The 24,503-nt window shown below is 36.6% G+C and overlaps 1 protein-coding gene across 3 annotated transcripts; it reads left to right on the top strand.

The window, feature by feature from the left end:
- The first annotated feature begins 114 nt into the window (after positions 1-114).
- LOC116267282 (SWR1 complex subunit 2) lies at positions 115-22,393 on the top strand. Of its 3 annotated transcripts, none has more exons than XM_031648922.2 (11): positions 115-465; positions 1,902-1,971; positions 6,968-7,039; positions 7,138-7,515; positions 8,498-8,573; positions 8,685-8,804; positions 9,690-9,758; positions 14,700-14,742; positions 20,092-20,157; positions 21,504-21,671; positions 21,827-22,393. In XM_031648922.2, exons 1-10 carry the CDS (start codon positions 401-403, stop codon positions 21,643-21,645), a joined length of 1,101 nt encoding a protein of 366 aa, XP_031504782.1. In that variant the 5' UTR covers positions 115-400; the 3' UTR covers positions 21,646-21,671; positions 21,827-22,393. The 3 variants fall into 3 exon arrangements, with proteins under 3 accessions (XP_031504782.1, XP_031504783.1, XP_031504780.1); XM_031648923.2 differs by lacking the exon at positions 21,827-22,393 and having other exon boundaries at positions 7,138-7,181; positions 7,257-7,515; positions 21,504-21,705; XM_031648920.2 differs by lacking the exon at positions 21,827-22,393 and having other exon boundaries at positions 21,504-21,705.
- Positions 22,394-24,503: the final 2,110 nt, after the last annotated feature.

Here is a 24,503-nt window from a genome sequence, read left to right as displayed (position 1 = left end):
ACCTGTAAAGTTTTAAAATTTTATTTTAATGTATATAAAACATTTAAAAAATTATGTTTTAACTTCTATTATAAATTTTGAAACTATTGCAACCTAATCCAGTCCTAAAGTTTTAGCTCCGAAGGCGGGCCGAACAGCGATGCAGGCATTTGAATCATGGAGACCGTCGGTCAGACCGCGTCTCTCCACCCCACGGCGGTCGTTGATATCACGTTAAGTTCAAACAGTGCCCGGCGACGGCGTGGTTCATATATAACCGCTCGGCTGAAATTTGCTGTTCAGTGTGTGGGCGGGCGCCGAGTAGCGTGCTCTTTTCCACGTCTTCGCAGAGCTCCTTTGCATCGGTAGAGGGAGAGACAGATAGAGAGAGAATACAGTGTGAGAGAGACACGGAGGGAGAATGGCTCTCCAGAAGGAAGAAATTGTTTTCCTCGATCGATCTGCCCGACATACTAGAGGAAAAAGGCAAGTTTCATCTCCTTTTGCGATCTCTCTTTCCATTTGTTTCATCCGTAGAATTCCTTCTCGCCCGGGGGGGGGGGGGGGTGGTGGGGGTGGGACGGGTGGAAGAAACGACTTGTACTTCTTTTCTTTGTTGATAAGTTGCTTGGATGTCGAAGGCATTGGCCTATGGGAGAAAAGGATTTCGATGGTATTCCCTTCTTTGTCTTCTTGTTTTCTTTCTTGTTGATGGTTGTCTGACTTGTTCAACTGGTTAGCAGTTGTGAAATGCATAGTCAGCATTTTGTTGCTGGATTGCCTTTTGTTCAGTGTAAAATGATTAGGAATGAGAAGTTCATAGATTGTTATTGGAAGCCGCAAAAGATTGGAAGAGTTGCTTTATTTTCATCAACGAGTTCACATGGATAGAAAAATAGTCAAATTCAAAATGTATTAGGGCATCAAATATTTAAAAAATACGGAAAAACTGGGTTACTGGAACTCTATTTTGATTGGTCGACGGTTAAATTCTTTGAGTTTATTTGCTGAAAGATTGCTTGATTCGGGATTTGAAGCTTCGCGTATTGAAGCAATGTCTTCATACTTATTTCCTCATAGAACCTGACGAAGCTATTGCCGACGATTCTACTTGTCTGCGTTACTCGTCTACTAAATGGTTCTCTATTACATGCCACAGTATCAAGTCTTACCATTTCAGCTACTCAAAAACGTATAGCTAATTAGCCAAATAGTTTGGCAATCTGCATCTTATTCTGCTGCAGTTGCAACCTCATGCATTGTTTAAAGATATCTCATGTCATTTTTTTGTTCTTTGCTTCACTGGCTTCTAGGAGTTCTATTTCCTGTATCTTATTAATATTATAAAAGGAAAAGTAAGGGCAGTTGAGACCAAAATTTCATCATGATTGCCAAGTTTTCTCTAATTGGATTGAACTCAATCAGTGACATTCTTTAAAACAAACTTACAATTGACTAGGTAGTAGTCTCAGATCCAATTTTGCATGCTAATTGATTTGAATTTGCATTTAGATTTATTTCTATATATGAATTGAGATACCAATCTATAGTCGAAATTCTATTTTCATGGTTAATTTGTGTTCGTATTTGGGCTGCCAAGTAGACAGTCTTATGCATCATAAACTCCTTGACTTTAAACCTAAAATTGGATTGGACTTAGACTCCCAAGTTTTGCATGTATTTAGGCTCTCATATGTCTCAGGTTCTGTTCCATTTTGGATTTGCACTCAGTTCTGATTTAGTAGATCATGCTAAATCAAATTATGAAACCATCTTTCTACATTCTACAATGAGCAAATTTTTATTGTATGTCTTATATGATCTGTTAGTTAACTACACATCTTGGACAGGCTGACTACTAGTGTTTCTTAAAGGTCCATGACCACAATGTTTGAAATTGCTTGATGATTGCATACTGACAGGATGACCAAGTTACTTGATGAAGAGGTAGAAATGGACAATCAGTTTTGGAATCAAGATGCTTTGAAAGAGGTAAGGTCTTGCCTTTATTGGCCTTTAATTTTGGCATAGTTACGAAGTTTTTTCTCATTGGTAACTGCATGACATAGTAAGCATCTTGTCTGTTCTATAGAGCATTCATTTTGGCAGCAGGAGAGAAAGAAAAGGCCTAATATTGATGACAAGGTTTTTGACTTCTCTGCCATGCTTTATTCATTCGTACCTTGATTGCATTGTATAGGGCATTCACTGCTGACACCCTAAAGGATCGTTCTGAATTTTAGTGATTCTAGGATGACAAGAGTCTTTCTGTTTCTTCTGAAACTAGGTAACCAAACTAATCAAATTTGAGCATTTCAATTATAAGAGTTATAAATTGAAACGAATGACATGTTCAGAATGTAGGTACATTTTGAAGGGACCAGTAAGCATCAAAATTCATGTGTGTATGGTCCAAGATGGCTTGATGACAACAAAATCTTGACTTTCTAATGGAGAGGAAACTAGCAAGAAATTGACTATTGACAGAAAGTGCAGATCAAGTTTCAGATATTTTTTTTATTGTACATAGGGAAACAAGAATGCATGAATACACTAAAACACAAGAAAAAAATGGTTCGCGTGGTTTGTTTATATGGGACCTAATAAGTGGTCTGGGACCATGACATGGTGGTGGTATACAATCTTACCTGGGCAAAGTAGACACCAAAAATTCTGTCTAAATGTATGGATGCATATGCTTTGATATCTGCAGCCATGATAATAGGTTTTGTCATCTTATGGCCCCTATTTTTTGGAATAAAAAGCTTGGCACTTATGGATGTTCTTTGTTTTCCTAAAGCAAATGGGATGCTCTGCAGTTTGCACCTTTGGAATGCCATGATAATCACTTTAAATGCATTGTAAGGTTCAAGTTAGTTGTAGCAATAAATCAGCTAGCAATTTGTCCCTATGCCGTTTTTTTTTTTCCAAGTGGTCTTAAAAATTATGCTGGGGTTCCAATTTTATACATGGTTAGTAATAAATAAACCTCAGCAAGTGATTGAAAGGTTTGCTTTCCTTTTTGAGGATGATTTCTGTATCAATGATTACTAGAAATGAAAATAAGCAGTCTCTGGTTTCTGTGCTTATCATAGTTGCTGCTTTTGTTTATGCATGACAAGGACGAGCAGTGGAATAGTCTTAGCCCTTGAATATTCAGGCAGTAGAAAAGAAGGAAAGAGTTTCTCCTCCATCTGTTCCAGGTCAAAGTGGTTCTTCTTCTTCCCCCTTTCAAAACCCAATTGGCATTTTTCATAAGGAAATCTTGATCAACTTGAGAGCAAGGACCATTTTGCATCCAGTATGTCGAGATTACATGAAAATGGTCAAAATTGTAGAAATTAGAATGAATTTCTACACGAGGAGGAACATGGCCTGAATAGGAATATGTAGGATAACCTAAAAGGTCATTTCCCTGATGCAACCCTTGTTGACCTTCGATGATGGGTTTGATAGCATAAAAAAAATTATAGTGAAACAAAAATTCATTCATCAATTAACGGTTTCCTCCTAATCTTGAAGATGAAGAAAAGTAGGCTTTTCCAAAGAGCTGCAATTGCTCCAAAGTTTACAACAATTTTAAAACTTTTGTGGTTATCTCTCTGTGGTAATTAATTCCATTGAAGCTGCATAATCTTCTACTTCATCTCTGGCTGCCTCTTCTTCTATTGCCCTTTTGATTGGATCAATTAACTATACATATCTCTGTGCTTCTATATTGCATGCATATGTGGGTATGTAGTGGTGCACTTAGTATGTATTTAAATACATATGCGGATGTTTGCATGTGCATGCAGACACATGAAAGGTGGAGGCAAATGGGGAACTAGAAAGAGCACAAATGATCCAACCCTGAAATTTGTAGAGCATATTTCAATCATTGGACACAAATGAGGAGGGCACGTGAATTTAAAAGAGAACAAATGAGTCAACCCTAAAATTGTAGAGCAAATTTCTACCGTTGGATAGACAGGGCATGTGAATTTGTTTTATGGAACCTTGCAGTCGAAAGGGCATTCAACCTTGTAAGGAAAGGATGGCCACAGCCCCTGTTTTAGCACTGCCTAATTTTTTAAGTTTTTTGAAGTTGAATGTGCTTCTAATGTGGGCATTGGTGCTTTGCTGAGTCAGAATATAACCATTGCATTTTTATGTGGAAAACTTACTCAGCGAAAGCACCAGTATTGCACTTCTACTGTGGAGTTTTATGCTGTTGTGCAAGCGTTAGATGTTTGTCCATGTAATTGGCTTCGAAAGTTGTAAGAAGCCTTATCCAACTGACCTAGAGTTGCATAATGCCTAAGAGAAATGCCGTTCCAGTCATCTTTGCCTCCAACTCCCTTTACATATTTATTTTAGGCAACAAATTATGTATTTCAAATTTCTTCCTCAGGTTGCAATTGATTTCTGAACTTCATGGCAGTGGTATGTTTGGTCATTTTGGTCATATTGGTCATATTGGTAAGTGTTTTATGTTGTCTACTGCTGATAATATTATCTTTTGAAAATACATGGTGCTGCTTAGCAGCTAATTTACTGCCTTTGATGGTGTTGCAAAATGCCATCAGGTAGGCATTGGATCAATGGAACTTCCTAATAATTCTTTTAACTTCAGGTTTTCTGTGAATTCAATGAATTAAATTTAAAAATCTGCGGCAAAAATCAATCTCAATGACTCTTTGCAAAAGAAAAATTGTTATTAACGGTAATAATTATCTTTAGCTTGTGGAAATTAATAGTTTCAAAGTTTTGTTTTATAACTTAATGGTGGACTTGGGGGTATGACTTAATGGTCCAAAATAGCTATTTTGATTGTCATGAAAGTATCCTTTTGGTTAGGTAATTTTGGCAGCATTAACTAAACCCCTTAGTCTTCAGGCGCTTCAAATTCACTGGAACTTGAAATGGTAGAGCAGCTTGCTATATATACGCATATGATTTAAGCAGATATAGATATTCTAAAGTTGAACTTTCGTCCTTATTTGGATCTGATCTTTAGAGTCCATACATGCTGAATTCTGGAGATTTGGAGCAGACTTTTCTTTTACCTTATCCATCAATGTATCATGGGCTCCACCTTCAGCTACAGTCTACATTCTATGACAATTGGTCAGTAGGATGTATGTGAATTGTGGATCAACTACTTCCATATGCCAAGAAGGACACGTGTAAGAGAAGGATGCAGAAAACTATGTGATTGAGATTTTGTTTTTTCGCTAAGGCTATGTTTACAGATTAATTAGCTTAGTTTGGCAAAATTTATTACCTGATACAGCATTTTTATATTTGTTTTGCTTTCAATTTCAAAATCATCCTCCTGACACACACACACACACACACAATTGATTGCACATGTGACTGGCCTGGCTGTTTTTAACTTTTTATTTTTATTTTTTCATAATTTTTTCCCCGTATGTAATCTGTATGATAGGTTTTATGGGGTTCAGTTTTTGCGTTGCTGGTATTCAAAATCTATTAAAGCTTCCCAAATGCGCTAAAATTAACGCCTAATAGTGCAGCACATTTTATCAGCTCAAACAATGTATTTTTCTGATAAGAAAGTGCAAATAAATAGTTGAATTTATAGGTTTTAGATCTCCTTGAACACTAGTATGCTATCACATGATGTCAAACAACTTGGACCATGAGATGTGAACTAGATTGCACATACCATGGATTATAGTCCACACGTGCAGACACATACCAGCTCCTTCATGTGTGTGTGTAAGAGAGCAAAATATGTGTATCACCCCATATTCTTAAGTCTTCACAGCTCATAGTGCTCGAATAGTCGAATTACACAAGAAATTGATATTTTCTCCACACAATTACCCTTCACAAAAGAAGAGAAAGTGCACTAAGGGACTAAAGAATTAACTTAAGATAGAGTTCAAATAGCTAAAGAAGAAGCTTGCATTGAAGGGGGCCAAAAGCCCCTACATTTACATACTAGAGAGAGCCTTTGGGTGCCCAACAGCTAGAACTCTAGCTGTTGGGTGCATGACTGCTTATAACTAGCTTACAAATTTCAGCTTAACAAAAAACAGAAAAAGTAGAAAGGAAAAAGAAAAAAAATATGACAAGGAAGATAATACAAAGAAGATGAAAGAAAGAAGAAAAAACTACAAGATAATAAAATGGAAAAATCTTAATGAATTTCCTGATATTTTTTAACAGTGTGCACTCTCACCCATGTGATATGTGGGTGGATAGATTGGAACCGTTTAACTGCTCACGGTTATTTATTTTGATGTAAAAGGTCTTTCTTGTAATATTATCTTTAGGATTGCGTTTATGGTTGAAAATTTAATTTAATTCAGGTTGCGTTCAGCTTGATCATGAATACAGTTCTTAATCAGGCTCAAAATTATAAGGTTGGAACTGGAGAAAAGGAAATTTCCTGTGTCGGGGAACTTTTGAATCTTGATAATCTAATCATCATAAATACTACTGTCATCCTTATTGACGGTTATCCTTACATTTGTTTTTGTTTTTTTATCGATTTGATATAAGTCAAGATCATTATTGGTTTGACTTGTAGTTGTACGTGTGCAATCAGTTCTCTTTTGTGCAATCCGGTATGAACTGGGTCTGGACTTTCAAATTTAGGATGTTTTCAGAGATACATTCTGAATGCAAAACTTGATATCATCATGTAAAAACAGGTTCAAGTCTTAAACAAGCTGAAGACTTGACCTATTTTTTCATAGATTATATTTTTAGAGCGAGACAAGTTAAATAAAATAAGCTATATCTAACGTGTTTGTTTTTTTCACTTCCGATTGTTTTATTCTCTTGCTATTAAATATTGAAACCAACCCTTTCATAACCAAGCTATAGCCTAGGTCCAACATTCAGGTCAAATCAGGTGTTCTGTCAGTTTTGTTTTGGTTCCTTCACCATTTCATCTGCTAGTTTTATAGTTTTCAATATTATTTGTAGATTTGCAATGGATATTTTCAAACAACATAAACTGATGGCCGTGCAGGTGGAGGAAGATGCTAATTATGAAGAAGAGCAAGAGATTGCTGACGAATTTGATAGTGATTTTGATGAAGATGTAAGAGTTATTTTATCATGAAGTTGATTGTGCAAAAGAGAATTTGTTGATGCCTAATTTCCTATTTTGCTATTTTCTTCACATTTATCTTTTTGTAGGAGCCCGATCCAGATGATGATGGGGAAAATGATGGAGAAGAAGTGTATGTTTCAAACAAGTTGTTTGTCAGTCAAAAGTTTTTGACTTTTTTCTATATTGACCATTTTATATTTTACAGGGTTCGTGTGAAAAAGCGACTGATATTTCCTGGGAAGTCAGCTAACAAGAAAAAAAGCAAAAAGAAGGTCCTAACTGCACTCGATAGAACAAGCAAGGATGTGCATTCTCCTGATAGGTCGCCATCTGTCCAGCCTGAACAGCAGGATGCTCCTGATGATGGAACTGAGAGAGTAGTCAGGAAGTCCACAAGAACTTTGGTTATTGTAAGACAGGCGGAAAGAGAGGCAATACGTGCAGCACTACAAGCTACCATGAAGGTGGGTTAGATGATATAATCATATCTTATGGTTTAAGTTTAAAAGTGATTCAGTGACTTGCTTCTGAGGATCATTATCTGGTATCCTGTGGATTTTTCTTATTATTGTTAGAAATTTCTGACATTTTTCTGCATTGATCTTTGAATTCTGGTTGTTTCTTTAGCAGCACCTTTTTTATGTCAAAATCATTTCTCTCTGAAATTCATCTTTATCAGTATTCAGTTTGCTTATTTGGTGGAATTTGTTTGCTGTGGGTAGTTATGGATTTGCATTTCTTGTTAGTGCTCTACACTTGATAGAGTAGTTGAGCATCATGTCATTAGGAGAAGTTAGGTGATTTTTTTTTTTGAAGGGATTGTTGACCTGGCAAAGAGCATTCTGGGCTTTTGAAATGATCTCCTAGCTTATGTTCAAACAGTATGTGAATTTGAAAAGTTTCTTGTTTATTGAGAGACACTAAACAAAGCTTTTCTCATACCGAAATAATTTGTTGGAAGTGCAGGTGTGAGTTTTTTTGGGCAAAGATATTTATCTGAAAAAAAAAGTGGCTTCACGCAGAATAAGGTATTGGCTTGAAAATGGATTTTGCTCCTTTTACTAAGAAGCCTGCACAAGCGGAAGTGACATGGGAAAGTAAAAGTAAAAGTTGACAACCTGGTCAGGAAGTTGCTTCTCATCTAAGTTCTAATAAACAGATTATTCTGCTAATAGAAAAGGATAAAATCTGATTCACAAGGGTGGCACAGGAATACTGATCCTTTTATTGGCTATTTTGTGCCAAACACCTTAAGTAGATAAATGTTTTTCTTAATCAAAATTTTCTTGCATTTGTTGCGTTTTGCATAAGATGCTGGTAGACACACAATTCATATTCTAAGACCTGACTAGAATAAATTTAGTATTTTGTCCCTGTCAAATCTTTGATGCATGTAGTTTGTCTCTTCTAACATTCACGTCACACTTGGTTGTGCTTATTTTCCAGCCTATTAAAAGGAAAAAGGAAGGCGAGGAAAAGCGAATGACTCAAGAAGAGATGCTCTTAGAAGCAGCACAAACAGGTCCATTTCCATACAAACTCAATGCTTTTTTTGTTGACTATCCTACTGTAAAATGTCTTGTATATTAACTGCATTAACTTGTTCATTGTTGTTCTGGGGCTAATGTTATAGAGGTTATGAATCTGAGAAATTTGGAGCATGTCCTAGCTCGTGAGGAGGAAGTCAAGAAAAGAGCAGTTGTTCACAAAGAGGTCTATGATGGTCCTCAAGTACGATACTACTCCAGAGATGGTATTCTTCTAGCTCAAAGTGGGAAAATTCATTGTCAATAATGAATGACTGCCATGTAGACCATACATTGTTTGAGTTTCATTCTTGGTTTCTAAGATTGTTTCTCTGAAATGAGACTTTTGTACATTAAGATCTACTGAGTTCTGTTCCCAGTAAATTCTATAAAACATACTGATTTTTTTTTTCCTTTCTGGATGGTAAGACATCTAAATATTTGACAATAATTGAAACACTGCATAACTTTTCTATATTATTAAATGCACACTGTTAGCAAGATAATGACTAAAGTATCCTTGTTATAAAAGTGGATGATTTGTCATTGACAATATGCCGGAAAAACTATATATTTCTCATGATTATTTTTACAGGGAAAATTTAGTAAAATTTCATGAACTTAGAAGTAGACTTGAGTTAATGTTGTCAATGACCAATCATCCGATATTTAGATGTTTTTTTTTGTAAATTTCCCTTTTCTCTCACTAAAATGGGTGTAGATATGGTTAATATTATTAAAGTGGAGAGAACAAATTTATTTTGCATATCACATAGTCAATGTTGCTAGTGTGATGTCTGACTCAAAGACCAGGGATGTCCTGACCTTACTATTCATATGCATTTTTGCTGTTGCAAAATGTATGACTGGCCCTTTTGGGTGCATTTTAGTTTCTTGATAGAAAAGGCAAAAAAAGAAAAAAAGGAAAAGACCATAAACCACTATCTGGAGGAAACTCTCTCGAGTAATGGTGGGCAAAACATAATCCAAGGCTTGTGTATCCAAAATGATTCTGAACGTTTTCTTTTCTTTTATTAATTTGCTAATTTGCAATTTCTTTTTCAGATTAACTTGTTCCTTTGTGCTAATGGATAACGTTGTACATTTTGTAGGAAAAAACTATGTGGAGTTCCACAATGGTTTGTCATTCCAGTCTGAGATATGTACGAACCAACTTCCTTGTAAGTAGAAACTTGACTCTCATGTATCATTTTCACTTGATGCAGATGCCAGAATGTGCATTACAAGTGTAAATTATTCTTTCAGATGTTGCTTTAGATTTTCTTGTCCTTGTTGGAGCATAGCGTTTGCTACTGAGAAAATACTTTCTGTAATCTTTTTTGTCATAATCTTTTATCATTTGCTGTTACTTTTGACTCAGTTGCTGGAAAAAAAATTGCTCTATGACCCCTTCACTGTTGCTGTAAACTTCATTTTTTGAGTAGCTTTCTTTTCTTAGAGCTACACCACTATTCTTTTTGCAAAAAATTATGTACCGAAAGTCATACACATGTAAGCAAGTACTTTTTGTACTATGGTGATAAAAGTTTCACGAGTGATGTTTAAGGTATATTTGTATGTAGTTTCTTCTTGAGTTACATGTGTTTTCTATACATAAACCATTGTAGCATACTATCGTTTTGATTTTTTTTTCCTTCTATCCTAACGACATAAACCTTTGAAGTATGCTGTTCTTTTGATATTTTTTCTTACTTTTTTAAAACCATAGTTACTGCTAGTTTTATCTGGACCTGATCAAACCAGAAAATATAGGCAAAAAGAAAGAAAGATCAGCAACCACTCAGATGTCCCAATAAATGGAGACGTGGTGGCTAATTTCATTATAATAGGCCTGAAATTTTTACGGTATAGATGCAAAAACTATATTGAGAAACCCAATAAACAGAAGAAGCAAATCTGCAAAGGAACAAAGTGAACTAATGCATTATGGACGCAATCCTAAAACAGTGGAATAAGGCACTATTATGGTGCTAAACAAACTTCACAAGAAGCATTAGTTGATGAGGGCCAAAAGGCCCTTCAAATAGGGATACAAGAGAGTGTTTGGCCGAGCCCAGCATCTGTCTCAGCTGAGCACTTCAGCTGTAATATAGAAAAGGAAATACAAAACAAAAAATTACATAAAAATACAAAAAGAATATACAAATTAAAAAAGAGAAAAAATTTACAAGGAGTATCTCTATACTGTATATACTATACACAAACCATATATTCTATTATCCATGTTGCATGGAGATTATATGTATATAACTATATGTATGTGTGTGTGTATATATATATATAGAGAGAGAGAGAGAGAGAGAGAGAGATGCCAAAAGTAAAGAAATTTTTTATAATAAGCCTTTCATTGTAATAAAAGGAATTTAAAAACTAATATGGTAACAAATTAAAAAAAGGTCTTTTTTGGGAAATAATAACAAAGAAGAGATTTAAAATAAAAGAGGGTTTGTAAAAATTGTAAGGCATTTTCATTTTTATCTCCTATGGCCTATTGCTAGGTGCATCTCCTGCTTTTCTTCGTTCTTCCCCCTCTGTCCTTCTTCCTCCTATTTTCTCCTGCTCCTTTAATACAAATTGGGGGTAAACGGGTTTTTAAGTGTAAATACTCAGAAGTAGGGATATGAGAATAAGTGGGTTGGCTTGAGAAAATTGGGACCTTGGTTCACCCCGACTATATAAGTCTGCTTGTTAATCATCCTCCTTAGTTGAAATCAGTGTTTAAAACTTGCCGAGTCAATTGACTTAGTTTGACTTGGCCTTCCAACGAGTCAACCAGGTAAGAGGACTCGGTTTTTGTTGAAACTCGGCCGTGACTTGGCCATGACTCAGTCAAAATTCAGCTTTACTCAGCCAAAACTCATTTGACTTGGTGTAGTCTAGTGATAAATTTTGAACTTAATTAAATTTTTTTTTGACATGAATCTTCTAACTTATTTAGATATGAAAATTTAGAGTTATTGTTCATTTTTTAAATTTACATATTACAAATGAAAAGGTAAAAGTAAAAATTAACTTCCTTTACGGTGTATTTATTTCAAGTTTTAGGACATTGGACTCTTTACTTCTAGATTTTTATTTTTATATAATATTAACATACATGTTGAATTTGTTAAGTATTAGATAGTTGTAAATGTTGAACATATTAATCTTAGTATTTGATTTTTATTGACTTGTTTTTTGTTGATATATTGATTCTTGCCAAGTTTTTTTTATAACTGATATATTGATATAGTCATTTTACAGCTTTTTTATATTTAAAAGATAAGTTGTATATATATTTTTCTTCGAGAAACAATAGTTAACAAAACCTGGCCCAAGTCACTGAGTTGATCTGTCGAGTCACGAGGCAAGAATGAACGAGTCGAGTCCCAAATCACCAGGTTTTAAAACATTGGTTGAAGTTTAATGAAAGGAGTTAGGGTTTGGTGCTGCCCTAATTAGACTGCGTGTGTCTTATTGAGTGCAATTAGTGTGAGTTAGCTCTGTAATAGCCGACAACTATCATGTCTTCCTTTCTGGTGTCAGAGACATGTCTGGGAGAGTGGCATTATCAGCCTTGGAGAGCAGGCTTGACAAGCTGTGACCAAAGGATCTCAGAGGTCGATTCGTGCATGCATACCCTTATCGCCAAACACCAGAAGCTAAAGGAAATTCTCAAAGAAATGATCACTTGATCATTGGAGTTCGAACCATAAATGACCATCCTCCAGCAGAGTGCTGATGAATGCGGAAGAACCACCCATGGGATGGAATGGGGCACCGAATCCTCCCATTTTAGAAACATGTACGCACAATTCGCTTGGGGGAATTGATGACACATTCCATACCAGTGGAGAGGGTTTCGTGCCCATGAGGATTCCAAAAATGGAATTGTCTAAATTTCTCAGGGGAAAACCTGTTGAATTGGGTGTTTAGGGTTTTCGACTATCAAGGAGTTTCTCTTGGGAATCAAGTGTCACATGCAATAGTGCATTTGGAGGGTGCCGGGATCAGGTGGTATTAGTAGTTCATTTCTCAACATGGGAAACCAAATTGGCGTAATCTTGTTGCTGCTATAACAGTTCGGTTTGGGCGTATCGCCTACCTGGACTATAACATGGAGTTGTCACGGATGGAGCAAACAGGTTCTGCAGTTGACTATCATGCAGAATTTGAGGAGAGAAGCAATATGTTGTGATGGCCTTTGGACCAACAGTGTAGATGGCCTGATAGGCAGCTGCAGGTGAATGTGGGGCAGGTAGAGGAGGAATGCAATTTTGCCATATTATACCTGAGAAATACTTTGTCGTATAACACCCATAAATGATATATGTGACAATGATATCGGCACTTACTTAAAAACTAAACCTCTCCCCTACTCAAACTTACGGTGTGATCACCAAAAATTTGCTGACAAGAAATTGTAATGTGTTGGATGCAAGAACCTTGGGTGCATAAATGCACAAGTTGGTACTATGAGGTGACAAAAGTTAGTTCTAAGGTCTTCGGAAGATATTCTTTGTTGTACAATAAGACAATCTACCCATCGGAATGCATAATTAGTGGCCATGAAGATTGTGCTTTTGTTGTCACAACAGAGCATGATAGCTTTGTGAATATTGATTACCATACTTTTTATAAGACTTTTCAGCCATACAATTTTCATGTTAATAGTAGCCATCACTTGATGTTCAGCTTTTGTTGTGGATATAGAGACCAAACATATATATCCATTGTTTATATTCATAAAATATAAATTGCTAAACAACACAAATCCAAATATAGCCAGAAAAATACAAAAAAATGAGTCTGCTATGTCCAAGCCTCTTGTCCCATACCAGTTGTCCCATGCCAGCACACATGTCCAGCTTCATCAACTTGGGTATGGTGCCTTTCCACTCTCTAGGAGGGTCCATGTGACATAGACCAAATGTAGTAGCTGTTATAGTGTGCCTTGTACCCGCTTAAACTGTTTTCTTATTTTTTGAAATAATTTAATGTGTCCTTTGCTATGAAGTATGCTTTTCTGTACTTTATCGGGTGATTTTGACAACATTGGTTGTAACACGTTTGGTAAGATGAACCATGTAGATTTGATCAACACTTCATTCAAGAATAAATGGAAGACAAGGTTCTGGATCTACCTTCATTTAGGGTTACAATCATAGTCATCAATATGATTCTTGGTAATTTTTGGGGAGTATTTTTAAAAACAATTTTTCTTGGGGAAAATCTTGTGAAACCTTAGAAAGTTTTCAAAGATTGAATTTGTACATTCATTTTTCAAAAAGGTATAGACAATATGTTCATCGGTATTTTCTTACAAAAACTACAAAAAAATAATTATTTTAAAAGGTTTTTAGAATATAAGGTAGATGAACAGGAGAAAATTAGGCTGAATGTGTAATAAAATTTCATCTCTATCATGATAATGTCATAAAATATACATCTTTTTCTCAGTGCTGAATTTCTTATGACAGTTTTCAGCTTGTCGAAAAGATTAAATCAGCAGCATCAGCTTCATGTTTTCTAAATTGTTGCTGATATTATGATATTCATGACTATGATGAAAATGAATGAATGAATCTGCATGGTCACCATCTTGTAATTGGCTGGCTTCTAGTAGGCATGTCACGTATCATTCCCGGTCTTTCTAATGAACTGTTTGATAGGCCTGTTCAACACAGTGTCATGCTAGATGTGCTAAGAGTTTTTTCTAATGTAACTGGGTTTCTTTTACAAGTTTGAAAGTCATTATATCTCATCTATACTGGTGGACAAATTTGTTGTCTTTTTTGTGAAATGCTTTTTTCTGAGCACAAAATTATAATAGCCATATGAATTCATTGGTTGTGCAGTCCTAAGAATTTGTTTTTATATCTATCCACCATTGGTTGCTGATTCTATGTTTTCTCCCAGTTGTTCCTTTGCTGTATATTTGCATCTTATTCTGATTGTAAACGTTGGGATTTAAAGAAATGGAAACTGAAGTTGTGGCTTTAAAATGGATTTGTGCCCCCTAATTTTAGTTTCTTAGCTGGTCCTATCTGAAATCTTGTTGCAGTGGAGTTGTCTCTTCTTTATTATATTGCCGTTGAGTTCACACTGTTTGTTTTATGCAGATTCGGAGCAAGTTCTTTGTGCTGTTACGTCTAGGCCTGCCATGTAATATGCCATCCTCTTTTAGTGATCTTTATTCCTGTACTTGTTTCTGATGTATTGTTGTTGAATAATCTGTTAACTTTCCTTGCTTTAGAAATTTCATTTGGGGATGCTACTGGAGCCTTTTTAGCACGACCATATGACATTTTTGTTGGATTATTGCAAGAGAAAGTTACATTTTGACTTTGTTTACTTTGTAGTAATTCTAATTAACATTATTTAAATTACTAGTTTTTCTTGTTCATATGAACTAAAAATCAATTGAATCAACTGTGCCACAGCAATTTGAGACATCTCCTCAACGAAAGTTGGTTCCCCTTCAAATGCAGAGATAGTTAATTGAAACTCAGCAAAAAAACATGTATTTACTGCTTCTTGTGGCATTCTGCAATCCTTAAAGAAGAAATAACTGCAAGATTTAGGGCTGCAGTCTATTTGCAGGAAGATATTGATAAAGGAAGAAAAAGAGGTGCACGAGAGTCAGCCCAAAAATGCAGGGCACGACCTAAGTTTTTCCTATATATGTAGGTTGCAGTTACACAACATTATGTTGGATGTTTATGCCCCTTCTTACACAAACAAGGTTACAATCAGATCCATACCAGAAAAATTTTCTGTTACATGTGGGTCTGAATTAGAACTGAATAGACATCCAACACGTCTAAACATCCTCCTCAAGTTATACACACTTTTGAATCGTGTACAACTTGTCCTTTAACTATCAAAAGCTGTACTTTGTCAACCCCTTTGTAAATAGATCAATCACTTGATTTTTCAGTATGAACAAATTGAAGCCCAATTGCTTTATCAGTTTGTCTTTTTAATGAAGTATTGGTCTTGCTAGCATTTACATATGCTTTGTCCTATGTACATAAGTCTAGTTACATGATGCACACATTTAAGTGTCTATATTGCTTGCATACGTGTTGATACAATGCGGGTGCAACAGCTGCACCCCATTGTGGTGCCTTTGTGCTCTTGTTATGAAAGGCCATTATGGGCTTTGTTAGTTTCTATTTCTTCATGGTTGAATCCTTTGTTCGAGGGCTTTCCAAAAGAAAACTCAGTGACAAGAGAAATCAAATGGGAGATGAGATCTAGAGACAACTTATCATGTGGGAAAAGAAAACAGCAGAAGTCTATTTTTTGCTGCAAAAACTTAAGAGAGAAAATAGGAAGGAACAGGACTTCGGAGAGAAGGAGAATTTTCTGGACTTGAAATCGATACTAGAGCTTTCCGGGCATACCTTATGAAGTTACAGCCTTTGATTGAAATATCCTAGCTTTGATACCATGCTAGATTTAGAGAGATCTGCTGCACTCGATGTTTGCATGTTGATATTGAGAAAGAAAGAAAAACAGGTGCACAAGAGTCCCAGCCCAAATATGAGAGGTGTTACGTAATTTTACTCATTTATGTGTTGGGCTACGCAACATTACATGCGTCAATAATGCCCCCTATTACATAAACGAAGTCACAATCATTTCCACAATGCAACAGTTTATGTTACATTTGGGTCTGGATCAGAACTAGATTCAGATCCAGCATGTCTTTACAGTAATTGGGTAGTGGCATGCTCACAGCACCGGAAGTAAAAAAGCATGTGATCTCTCTTGGTTTAGAAATACCAATTTTGAACATTGACACCTGCCAAACCACAAAGGTAGCTGATTGTGAAGCTGATTCTGGAACATTTTCATATCAACATCCTTAAAATTGGGCATGAGATAAAAATCTTTGTAAGCCGGTGGCTTTTGTCGATTGCTGAAAGAGTAGGGGTTTATCTCTCTGATCGACAGGTTTTTTGAGTGTGCCTTTAAGGCTTTTTTTCTCTTGCCTTAACCTCCTTCTTTTCTTCATTCAAAAGATACTTGACCGCTTTCATATTGTCATGTACTCCTTGGAGTTGCTCTTCAATTCTCTTAAAATGCTTTTATGCATATGTGCTCCAATGAATGAGGCAGTTGAGCTGCCGGGTATTGTCATCTTGGGTTTTAGATGATTAGGCTGAGTGCAGAAGTAGATAGCTCACATCTGCTCGTACCTCGGGTGTACCTTTCTGGACTTCTTCTGTCGTGGTCGTAGTATAGGCCATTTTTGGGGGCTAATCTCCACTAAGAACATAGTTGACCACTGTTTCGCTAGTTTCGGCTTTGGGGCCTTTGGGTGAAGTCATCATCATCATCATCTTCACGGCCGAGTCTCTATTTGGGGATAAAGCTTCCTCAGAGAACGTTTTGATGGTTGGAAGTACCGATGGTAAGCTTAGTAAACTTGTAGGCTGCAACTATAACTGGGACTTTTTGTGGGCATGTTTTTCCGGATATTTTGAAAATATGCTCTTCCAGGACTTTCTTTCTTTGTATTTTTGGTGTTGTAGAAATTCTCCAATCGCTGGATACCCCTGTAGAAATCCTTCACTCGAAATCTCCATTCCGACTTGCATAATATTTTTGTTCATGGACAGAGGAAAATTTATTCCGTAGTCCAATTTGAAGCTGGTGATAGTGCTCTGGAGGAGATTGAATTTTCATCTTGAGGTAATGGTAGCATATATAGATTTGGCGACCAAATTTACCTCTTCGATCTGAACTCAGAGAACAAATGCTTGCAAGAGATGTGGATCTTGTAGTGACAGCGTGAAGTTTGGTTGGAAACAACATAATCCATCTTTTGAGAGTTCTCCTGTAAATTGACAGATAAGGGCTAGCTTCCAGTTGATATGGCGAACGTCAAGGAGTGAGATTAAGTACAGAGCATTTAACTTGTACTTGGAATGTGGTTTTACCAAAACATCGATTTGTCCTAAATGGACAAACTTGTAGCCTTTTGCTATCCATCCTTGGACGTCTTCTTTGGTAAAAAATGGGAGAAACACTGGCCTGATTCCACTTCCTTGCATGGAAAGTGAAACTTTGGTCTGTTTGACGGATCTCTGGATTTTCATAATATGGCCAGACAACATATAGAGATCATTCTTCTTTATTTCGGGAAATAAAACTTCTTGATTTTCATCGGATGATTCTATCTCATGTTCAATGAGAGCAGAAATGAAGATTTCGAGTGAAGAATTTCTACAAGGGTATCCAACGATTGGAGAATTTCTGCAACACCAAAAATACAAAGAAAGAAAGTCCTGGAAGAACATATTCTCAAAATATTCGGAAAAACATGCCTACAGGCAGTCCCAGTTATAGTTGCAGCCTACAAGATCACTAAGCTTACCACCGGTACTTCCAACCATCAAAACGTTCTCTGAGGAAGCTTTATCCCCAAATAGAGACTCGGCCGTAAAGATGATGATGATGATGACTTCACCCAAAGGCCCCAAAGTCGAAACTAGCGAAACAGTGGCCAACTATGTTCTTAGTGGAGATTGGCCCCCCAAAAATGGCCTATACTACGACCACGATAGAAAAAATCCAAAAAGATACACCTGAGTTCCGAGTAGATGTGAGCTATCTACTTCTGCACTTGGCCCAATCATCTAAAACCCAAGATGACAATACCCGGCAGCTCAACTGCCTCATTCATTGGAGCACATATGCAGAAAAGCGTTTTAAGAGAATTGAAGAACAACTCCAAGGAGTACATGACAACATGGAAGCGGTCAAGTCTTTTTTGAATGAAGAAAAGAAGGAGGTTAAGGCAAGAGAAAAAGAAGCCTTAAAGGCACACTCAAAAAACCTGGCTTTGATACCAAAAAGAGGGGAAGAGGGACCGCGGTTGCGCAATACCAATGAAGGATTGCCACTGGATACTGAAGCCCAATGTTGCAAAGGCGATACACACTTAGACTTCGCGTCTCTCTCTGCTCACGGCATAGGAAAAATGAGAAGTTTGCACTAGGCAAGAAAATGCTGGCAAAAGATCGATGCCTTCCAAGGGGCTCGGTGGTATCAATTTATACACAAAATGTGGTAGTACAATAATTCAACGAATATATTCGCCTAACAAAAGTAACACACACTGAGCAATACTTTCCAAAAGAAAACAGTGGCTTCACAATCTTTTCAAGATTGGCCAACTATAAAGAGGACCATGATCAAAAGAAAACAAATATGACTCATGACTCATTATTTAATCTTTGGCGCAATAATCGGAAAATGATGGATGACTCATTGTTTTGCTTTCATCTTCCGAATATATTCCTGTTGGAGTTTTGTCTTCATTCTTTTGTTTCACTACTTTCTGCCTTGGATTCCAATATTCGTCGTACTGCAAATTCATGGTGAAGGCAGAAACCTTTTGTTTGGACTTGACAATTCAGACACTTGCGCATTTGTTCCAGTGTCGTGCAACTTTCTTCAAACTCTTTTCTTTTTGGAATATTTTTGTACATGAGTTCTTCATCCTGAAAGATTGCAACTTCTGGATAATCAACAAAGTTGATTCTCTGAAATTTTCGACACAATGCTTCTTCCCATTTTGGACCTGCAACAAAATTTAAGAAATCTCTAGAAACATTGTTAGCATATAATTGCCGCCGATGGAGTGTTAGATCCAGAACGTTTTTCTCAATGGTCCACGATAGAATTTCTATTTCGAATAAGGTCCATTTGAGATTATTAACGATGCATGTAATCCTCCCTGCAATTGTGTAGTAGAAGTCCAGATTTGGATATCTGCCTTCTGCTGCATCTGCAAATTTTGGATATAATTTTCTAATTCTTTGGTAGACATTTCATCTACACTCTGGTGTGTCTACCAGCCATTCCACTACATTCAATATCATGATTCTGATCGAACCATTTTGCTATGTAGTCCCATTTGAATCGCTCGTCTAGCGCTGCCTTGATATGGATCTCAGATCCAAACTTGTGAGGCACCTTGTTGAGATTAGGGGACAAATAGATTGTCATCGTTCGGATGTGGTATTATATGCTTGAGGCCATAGAATAACTATATTGATGTTTTTTTGATAGTCTCACAAACTGTGGATGAGCATTTACAGCACCTCAAAATCTTCGCTGAAATATGTGGCAAGCATGGCATCAGACTATCCAAAACAGAGGACAAATTTCAAATAGCAAAAAGAGAAATCGAATTTCTCGGTATCAATCTCAAAGAAGGGAAAATCACGATGCAAGATCAATCATTTGTTAACCTTTCTTTGAATTTCATTGAGAAACATAATGTGAAGATAGTATAGAATCTTTCTGAACCTTTTATTTAGTTCTTCTTGGGAGATATAATATGCAGTTGGCATAGAATCTTTCTTCCTTTCCTCCCATGAAGAACAGCTTCTACTGCCTAGTTTCTGAATTATGGAAATGGTATAAGTATAACTGGAAATATCAGTCTGTTTAATTTTGTTGACATATCATTGTGTTGGTAATTGGTTGATGTAGGTACCGGGACCCATTAACAGGGCTGCCTTATGCAACAAAAGAGGCCTTTAAATTCATAAGAGAACGGTAAGTTTCCATTATTGTTCTTACACAATGTCATGTCAATTATTTTTGCATTGGTAACTGAAAAACATCAGAGAAGCCTGACCTTGGTATATTTGCTAAAAGGCAACTGTTGGAACTAAGTGTTTTATTGGAGCAATGGAATCGTAATGTACAAAGTGAATATGAGAAGCTGGGTTTTTTTGGTTGACTAGGAGGCGATGAGGAAGTGAACAACGAAGCTTGAAGAATTCAGTATGATACTATTGTTTGATCTATAAGATACTAATAAAATATTCAAAGCTGTCTTTACATGCACTAATTGTATGCTAATATGATGATTATAAGATCTGAATTAATTTTCTTAGTTTCAGAATTATATTATTAAACTACTATTATCTATTATCAAACATAAAGGGAGAACAAGAAAATCTAGTTGTTCATCCATGGTAACTTGAAGACTTACATGTTTTGAAAATAATTTGTTACATATCATATGCCAAATGCACTTAGTGAAGGCAAAATCAAGATAGGCATGTTGAATAAATTTGAAGGTCATTAGTTATGAATAGGAGGAATTGAACCAAGTAGCTCGTGGCTTGAAGCAGTTCAGCTTGAATCACATTTGTCTGAACTCAATTCAGCAAGTTAATTAACTAAACATGAGCCACCTTGCTAGGACTAAATTTATGTCTTCTTCACATATTTTTATGTTTTATATCGATCCATTAGACTCATGAGCAAAAATGAACTCCGAATTTTAGGATGAAATTGTGTTTGTACAATGGCTTGTTTTATAAATCAAGTAGTTCATGAGACAAGTTAGAAATATATATGGCTGTATATATAGAAAAAATCTCCCCTTATGCCTAGGCATTGGCATAAGGGTACGACGGGCCTCCCTGCCCGATGCCCGTGAGTTTTGCAGCGGGGAGGACGTCCTCTCCCCTGTGAGGCTCCGATGATGCCCGCAATAAAATGAGCCCTCAACCCTAATTCATTTAATTATACACATGACTATAAAGTCGACAACCATGCTCCTGTAAGATAAAAACAATGCAACAGGTCATTAATAAAAACAACTCACACATGTTTGATTTGGTAAACAGGACATGAGCTATTTTCTTAGAGTTGGACGCTCTTTTCTAGATTAGTAAGTTTTAAACTTTCAAGCTGATTGACTGGTACATCATTTAGTATATACCACACCGGGCCATTAGAAAGTTAACAAAAACCTTCATAAATTCTTCGAATTTATATTTGAAGTGATGAAGTTTCTCTCTTCAATATTTTTTTCTTGCTCTGTAGCTCTTATTATTTTGTTGTTTATTACCTTATTGATTGGAACAAGATTGTACTGTCTTCTGTAGCTTTTCCCAGGTTGGAAGTAATAACAAGGAAAAGATTGGTACGGGAACCCTCTTTGGCTTGGTGTCAGAGCAAGGATTTACAGTGAGAAGGAAAAGGTCAAAAATTCCTAGTAAAAACTATCAAAGCAAGTTGTTTCGATAAAGGGTTTTGTGTTGGTGTAGATAATTGTAAGTAAAGCATGTTCTTAATTGAGTTTGCTTCTCTCTTTCTCGCTGTTTATATATATATATATATCAAACATTTGGTGTCTTGAGGAGGTGGTTGTCAAGGCATCTATGGCCTGTTAAGCATTCTGATAGTGGTTTCATATGGATGGAGCCAGGAGGTCTTGGAAGCCCCTCGGGTTCCTTTTGGGGATGCAATTGTTTCATAACTTCAGAACGGGTCATGGAGTTGCCTCACTTAAAGCTTGGATATTGGGCAATTTATTTCTCTCTTGTAACTGCTTGTCTATCTCAAGCGGGGGTTGTGTTACCATTACGTGTGCAGTCCGCAGCCCTTGACCTGGGAATGGAGAAAGATGACGGTTCACCATCTCCGTTCTGCAACCCAAGTCTATCCATGGAGTATGAGGTGATGAAGAGGAAATGTATCTGCAATAAAAGTCTAAGCATTCTCATGCTTCACTTATTGATCTAGTATATTTGGAAGCTGAAGCCTCTCTTGCTCGCCCTCTCTCTGTCCTTTTCTCATATATATATATATATATATATATATACACTCTCAATAATACAATGTGGAACCTTGACTCTGGGTCCCAATGTACCCAATTGGTTGTAGCTGAATTGAATATGTGTGATATTATTGTATCCAATAGAGTGTAAAAGAACATATTAGACATAAAATTGCATTCAATTACCTGTTTTAGCAAATTATTTCCCACTGTTTTACTGACATCTTGCACTGGGAAAAATTTGCACAGTTCTTCTTAGGACTGTACTTTTCTTTTTTTGAACCCTTCTCTTTATGTTTTTTCTACATTTGTGATTCACAAAACTATGGATCCTCGCCAATGATCAGCAACTGTTTCTACTGCTCAGCTTTTCAACCATAACAGATTTACTCGTTTTTCCCATTAGTGGTTGTAATTGACAGTGGGGTTTGTTGCCCCCTATTCCAGTCAGTTCAGATGTAGCGACTCCATGCAAAATTGTCTACGGTGCAAAAATATGGAAAGACGAAATTCACATCTGTCATCTATCCACTGCCGCCGTGATGCTTTTATGGAACTGATCGTGCAAGGACCCAGCGCGACCTAGCCTAAGGCGATGATATACGAGTCTAAATTCTTTCCAGACCTTCAAGTTAATACTGTTCTATTTTAGTGCAATAGCTTCTTATGTTTTACGTCCACCATTGCCTAAATACCAAATGAAAGATTAAATTTTAATTCAAAACCCAGAGGGGAAGGTGCTGACGTTTTAGGCCCACTAACGCTTACTAAAGTATTTAAAGAAACAGGTATCTCAACGCACAACACAACCACCAGAAAATTTGAAGTTTCCCTCACTGCAAAGTTTCTCTGGAAACACCTCCAACGGCGAAAATATGATAATAAAAGTGTGTTACAACGGTTGCCAAATTAGGCATTGTCAATGAACCCCCACACATGCACAACTTAGGATGTGTTTGAAAATTGCAAGTATATATATTTGCAAGTATATATATATATATATATATATATATAAGAGCTGCCGATCAGGCACTGTTGTCACCTCATGCCGTCCTATTGGTCCAGATTGGCCGGCCATCTTTTGTCTTTTGTTTTTACCTCTCTCTCTCTCAATGTCTCCCCAATGCTTCACATGTATCTCGCCCTCCATGCATAGATCTCAAATGGACTTCCAGCCAATATTACCATAGTTTGAGATGAAATTAAATTTCTAGTTTGGTCTCTTATATTATATGTTTACGGAACTGTACCCTTAATTGGAGTCCGTCAATCTTTGTCACTAAATCTACACCTAGTCTAGCTAGAGATTTTTACGGGACCTTTCATGACTTTTAAGTAGGAAAGTTATCGTTCTCATAACAATTCCTCAGTTTCTTGGCTACCTCATTTTTCCGAGTCTTGTAAGTTTCCTTTCAGACGTTCAGAATCCTAGACATCTGTTTTCATCATCCCAGACAATAGGCGATCTTTGAGTTGATTCTAACTTTGATAATACAAAATCTTGCGTTGCCCAAGACCACTATTCAGTTCACTTCACTGGGAAAAAAAAATTCTTTTGGAGTTCGCATATTTCTTATCCCTGTTTTTTCACCACTCGGAGCCTCCTTTTTCGTGTTTTCTTCTAGACTGATGCATCTCTTCCTTTTCTGGAAAGCATTGGGCAACGTATCCCCTTTTCCTATTGTTTGACTTCATGGTGATCAAAGAAAATTGGTGGCCTACAGTCTCCACGGATTGCTCTCCATGAAGATCCAACTATTCATGGATTTCAGCACCTAGAAACTGGTCCAGGGCAATGACCTCAGTTGCAAAATTCATTGATCATAGTTCCTGAATTTTCTGATGTATCATGCCATTTATAAAATTCAGGAGCCATGATCAATGGATGTTACAAGTGAGGCCACTGCCATCGATTAGCTTCTAGGCACTGGAATCGACGGCCAGTTAGAGTTTCTCAAAGAGCAATCTTCCCAAGAGGCTCTAGGCCTCCATTTTTCTTTGGTCACGATGAAGTTGAACAAAAAGACACACAAACAATTTTCCTAATGCTTAATAGAGAAGGAAGTGGTGTAGAAGGCCAGAGAAGCTTCGAGAAAGCAAGCATTTGAAATATGCGAACTTCAAAAGAAATTCTTCGTTCCAGTTAGGGGAAAACTAGATATCGGTCTTGGACATGACTACCGCTACTAGGACAATTGCTTCTTGTGCTGCTTAGGCAATAATCACTAACAATGCAGTCGGTATTTTCCAGCTAAGTTCAGCTTCTTTGCTTGTTGCTAGCTTGTTTTCTGCATCTACCTTTACTAGTGCTACGAACCTGGTTATA

Source organism: Nymphaea colorata, chromosome 13 (assembly GCF_008831285.2).
Source record: "Nymphaea colorata isolate Beijing-Zhang1983 chromosome 13, ASM883128v2, whole genome shotgun sequence".
NCBI classification, from domain to species: Eukaryota; Viridiplantae; Streptophyta; class Magnoliopsida; order Nymphaeales; family Nymphaeaceae; genus Nymphaea; species Nymphaea colorata.
The sequence above is the reverse complement of the archived record's forward strand: the minus strand, read 5'-3'. Positions and strand labels throughout refer to the sequence as shown.

Coding starts and splice junctions, on each gene's coding strand:
- LOC116267282 (XM_031648922.2), top strand. CDS start 401: ATGGCTCTCCAGAAGGAAGAAATTGTTTTCCTCGATCGATCTGCCCGA. Junction 466..1,901: donor CGACATACTAGAGGAAAAAG/GCAAGTTTCATC, acceptor GCATACTGACAG/GATGACCAAGTTACTTGATG. Junction 7,516..8,497: donor CACTACAAGCTACCATGAAG/GTGGGTTAGATG, acceptor CTTATTTTCCAG/CCTATTAAAAGGAAAAAGGA.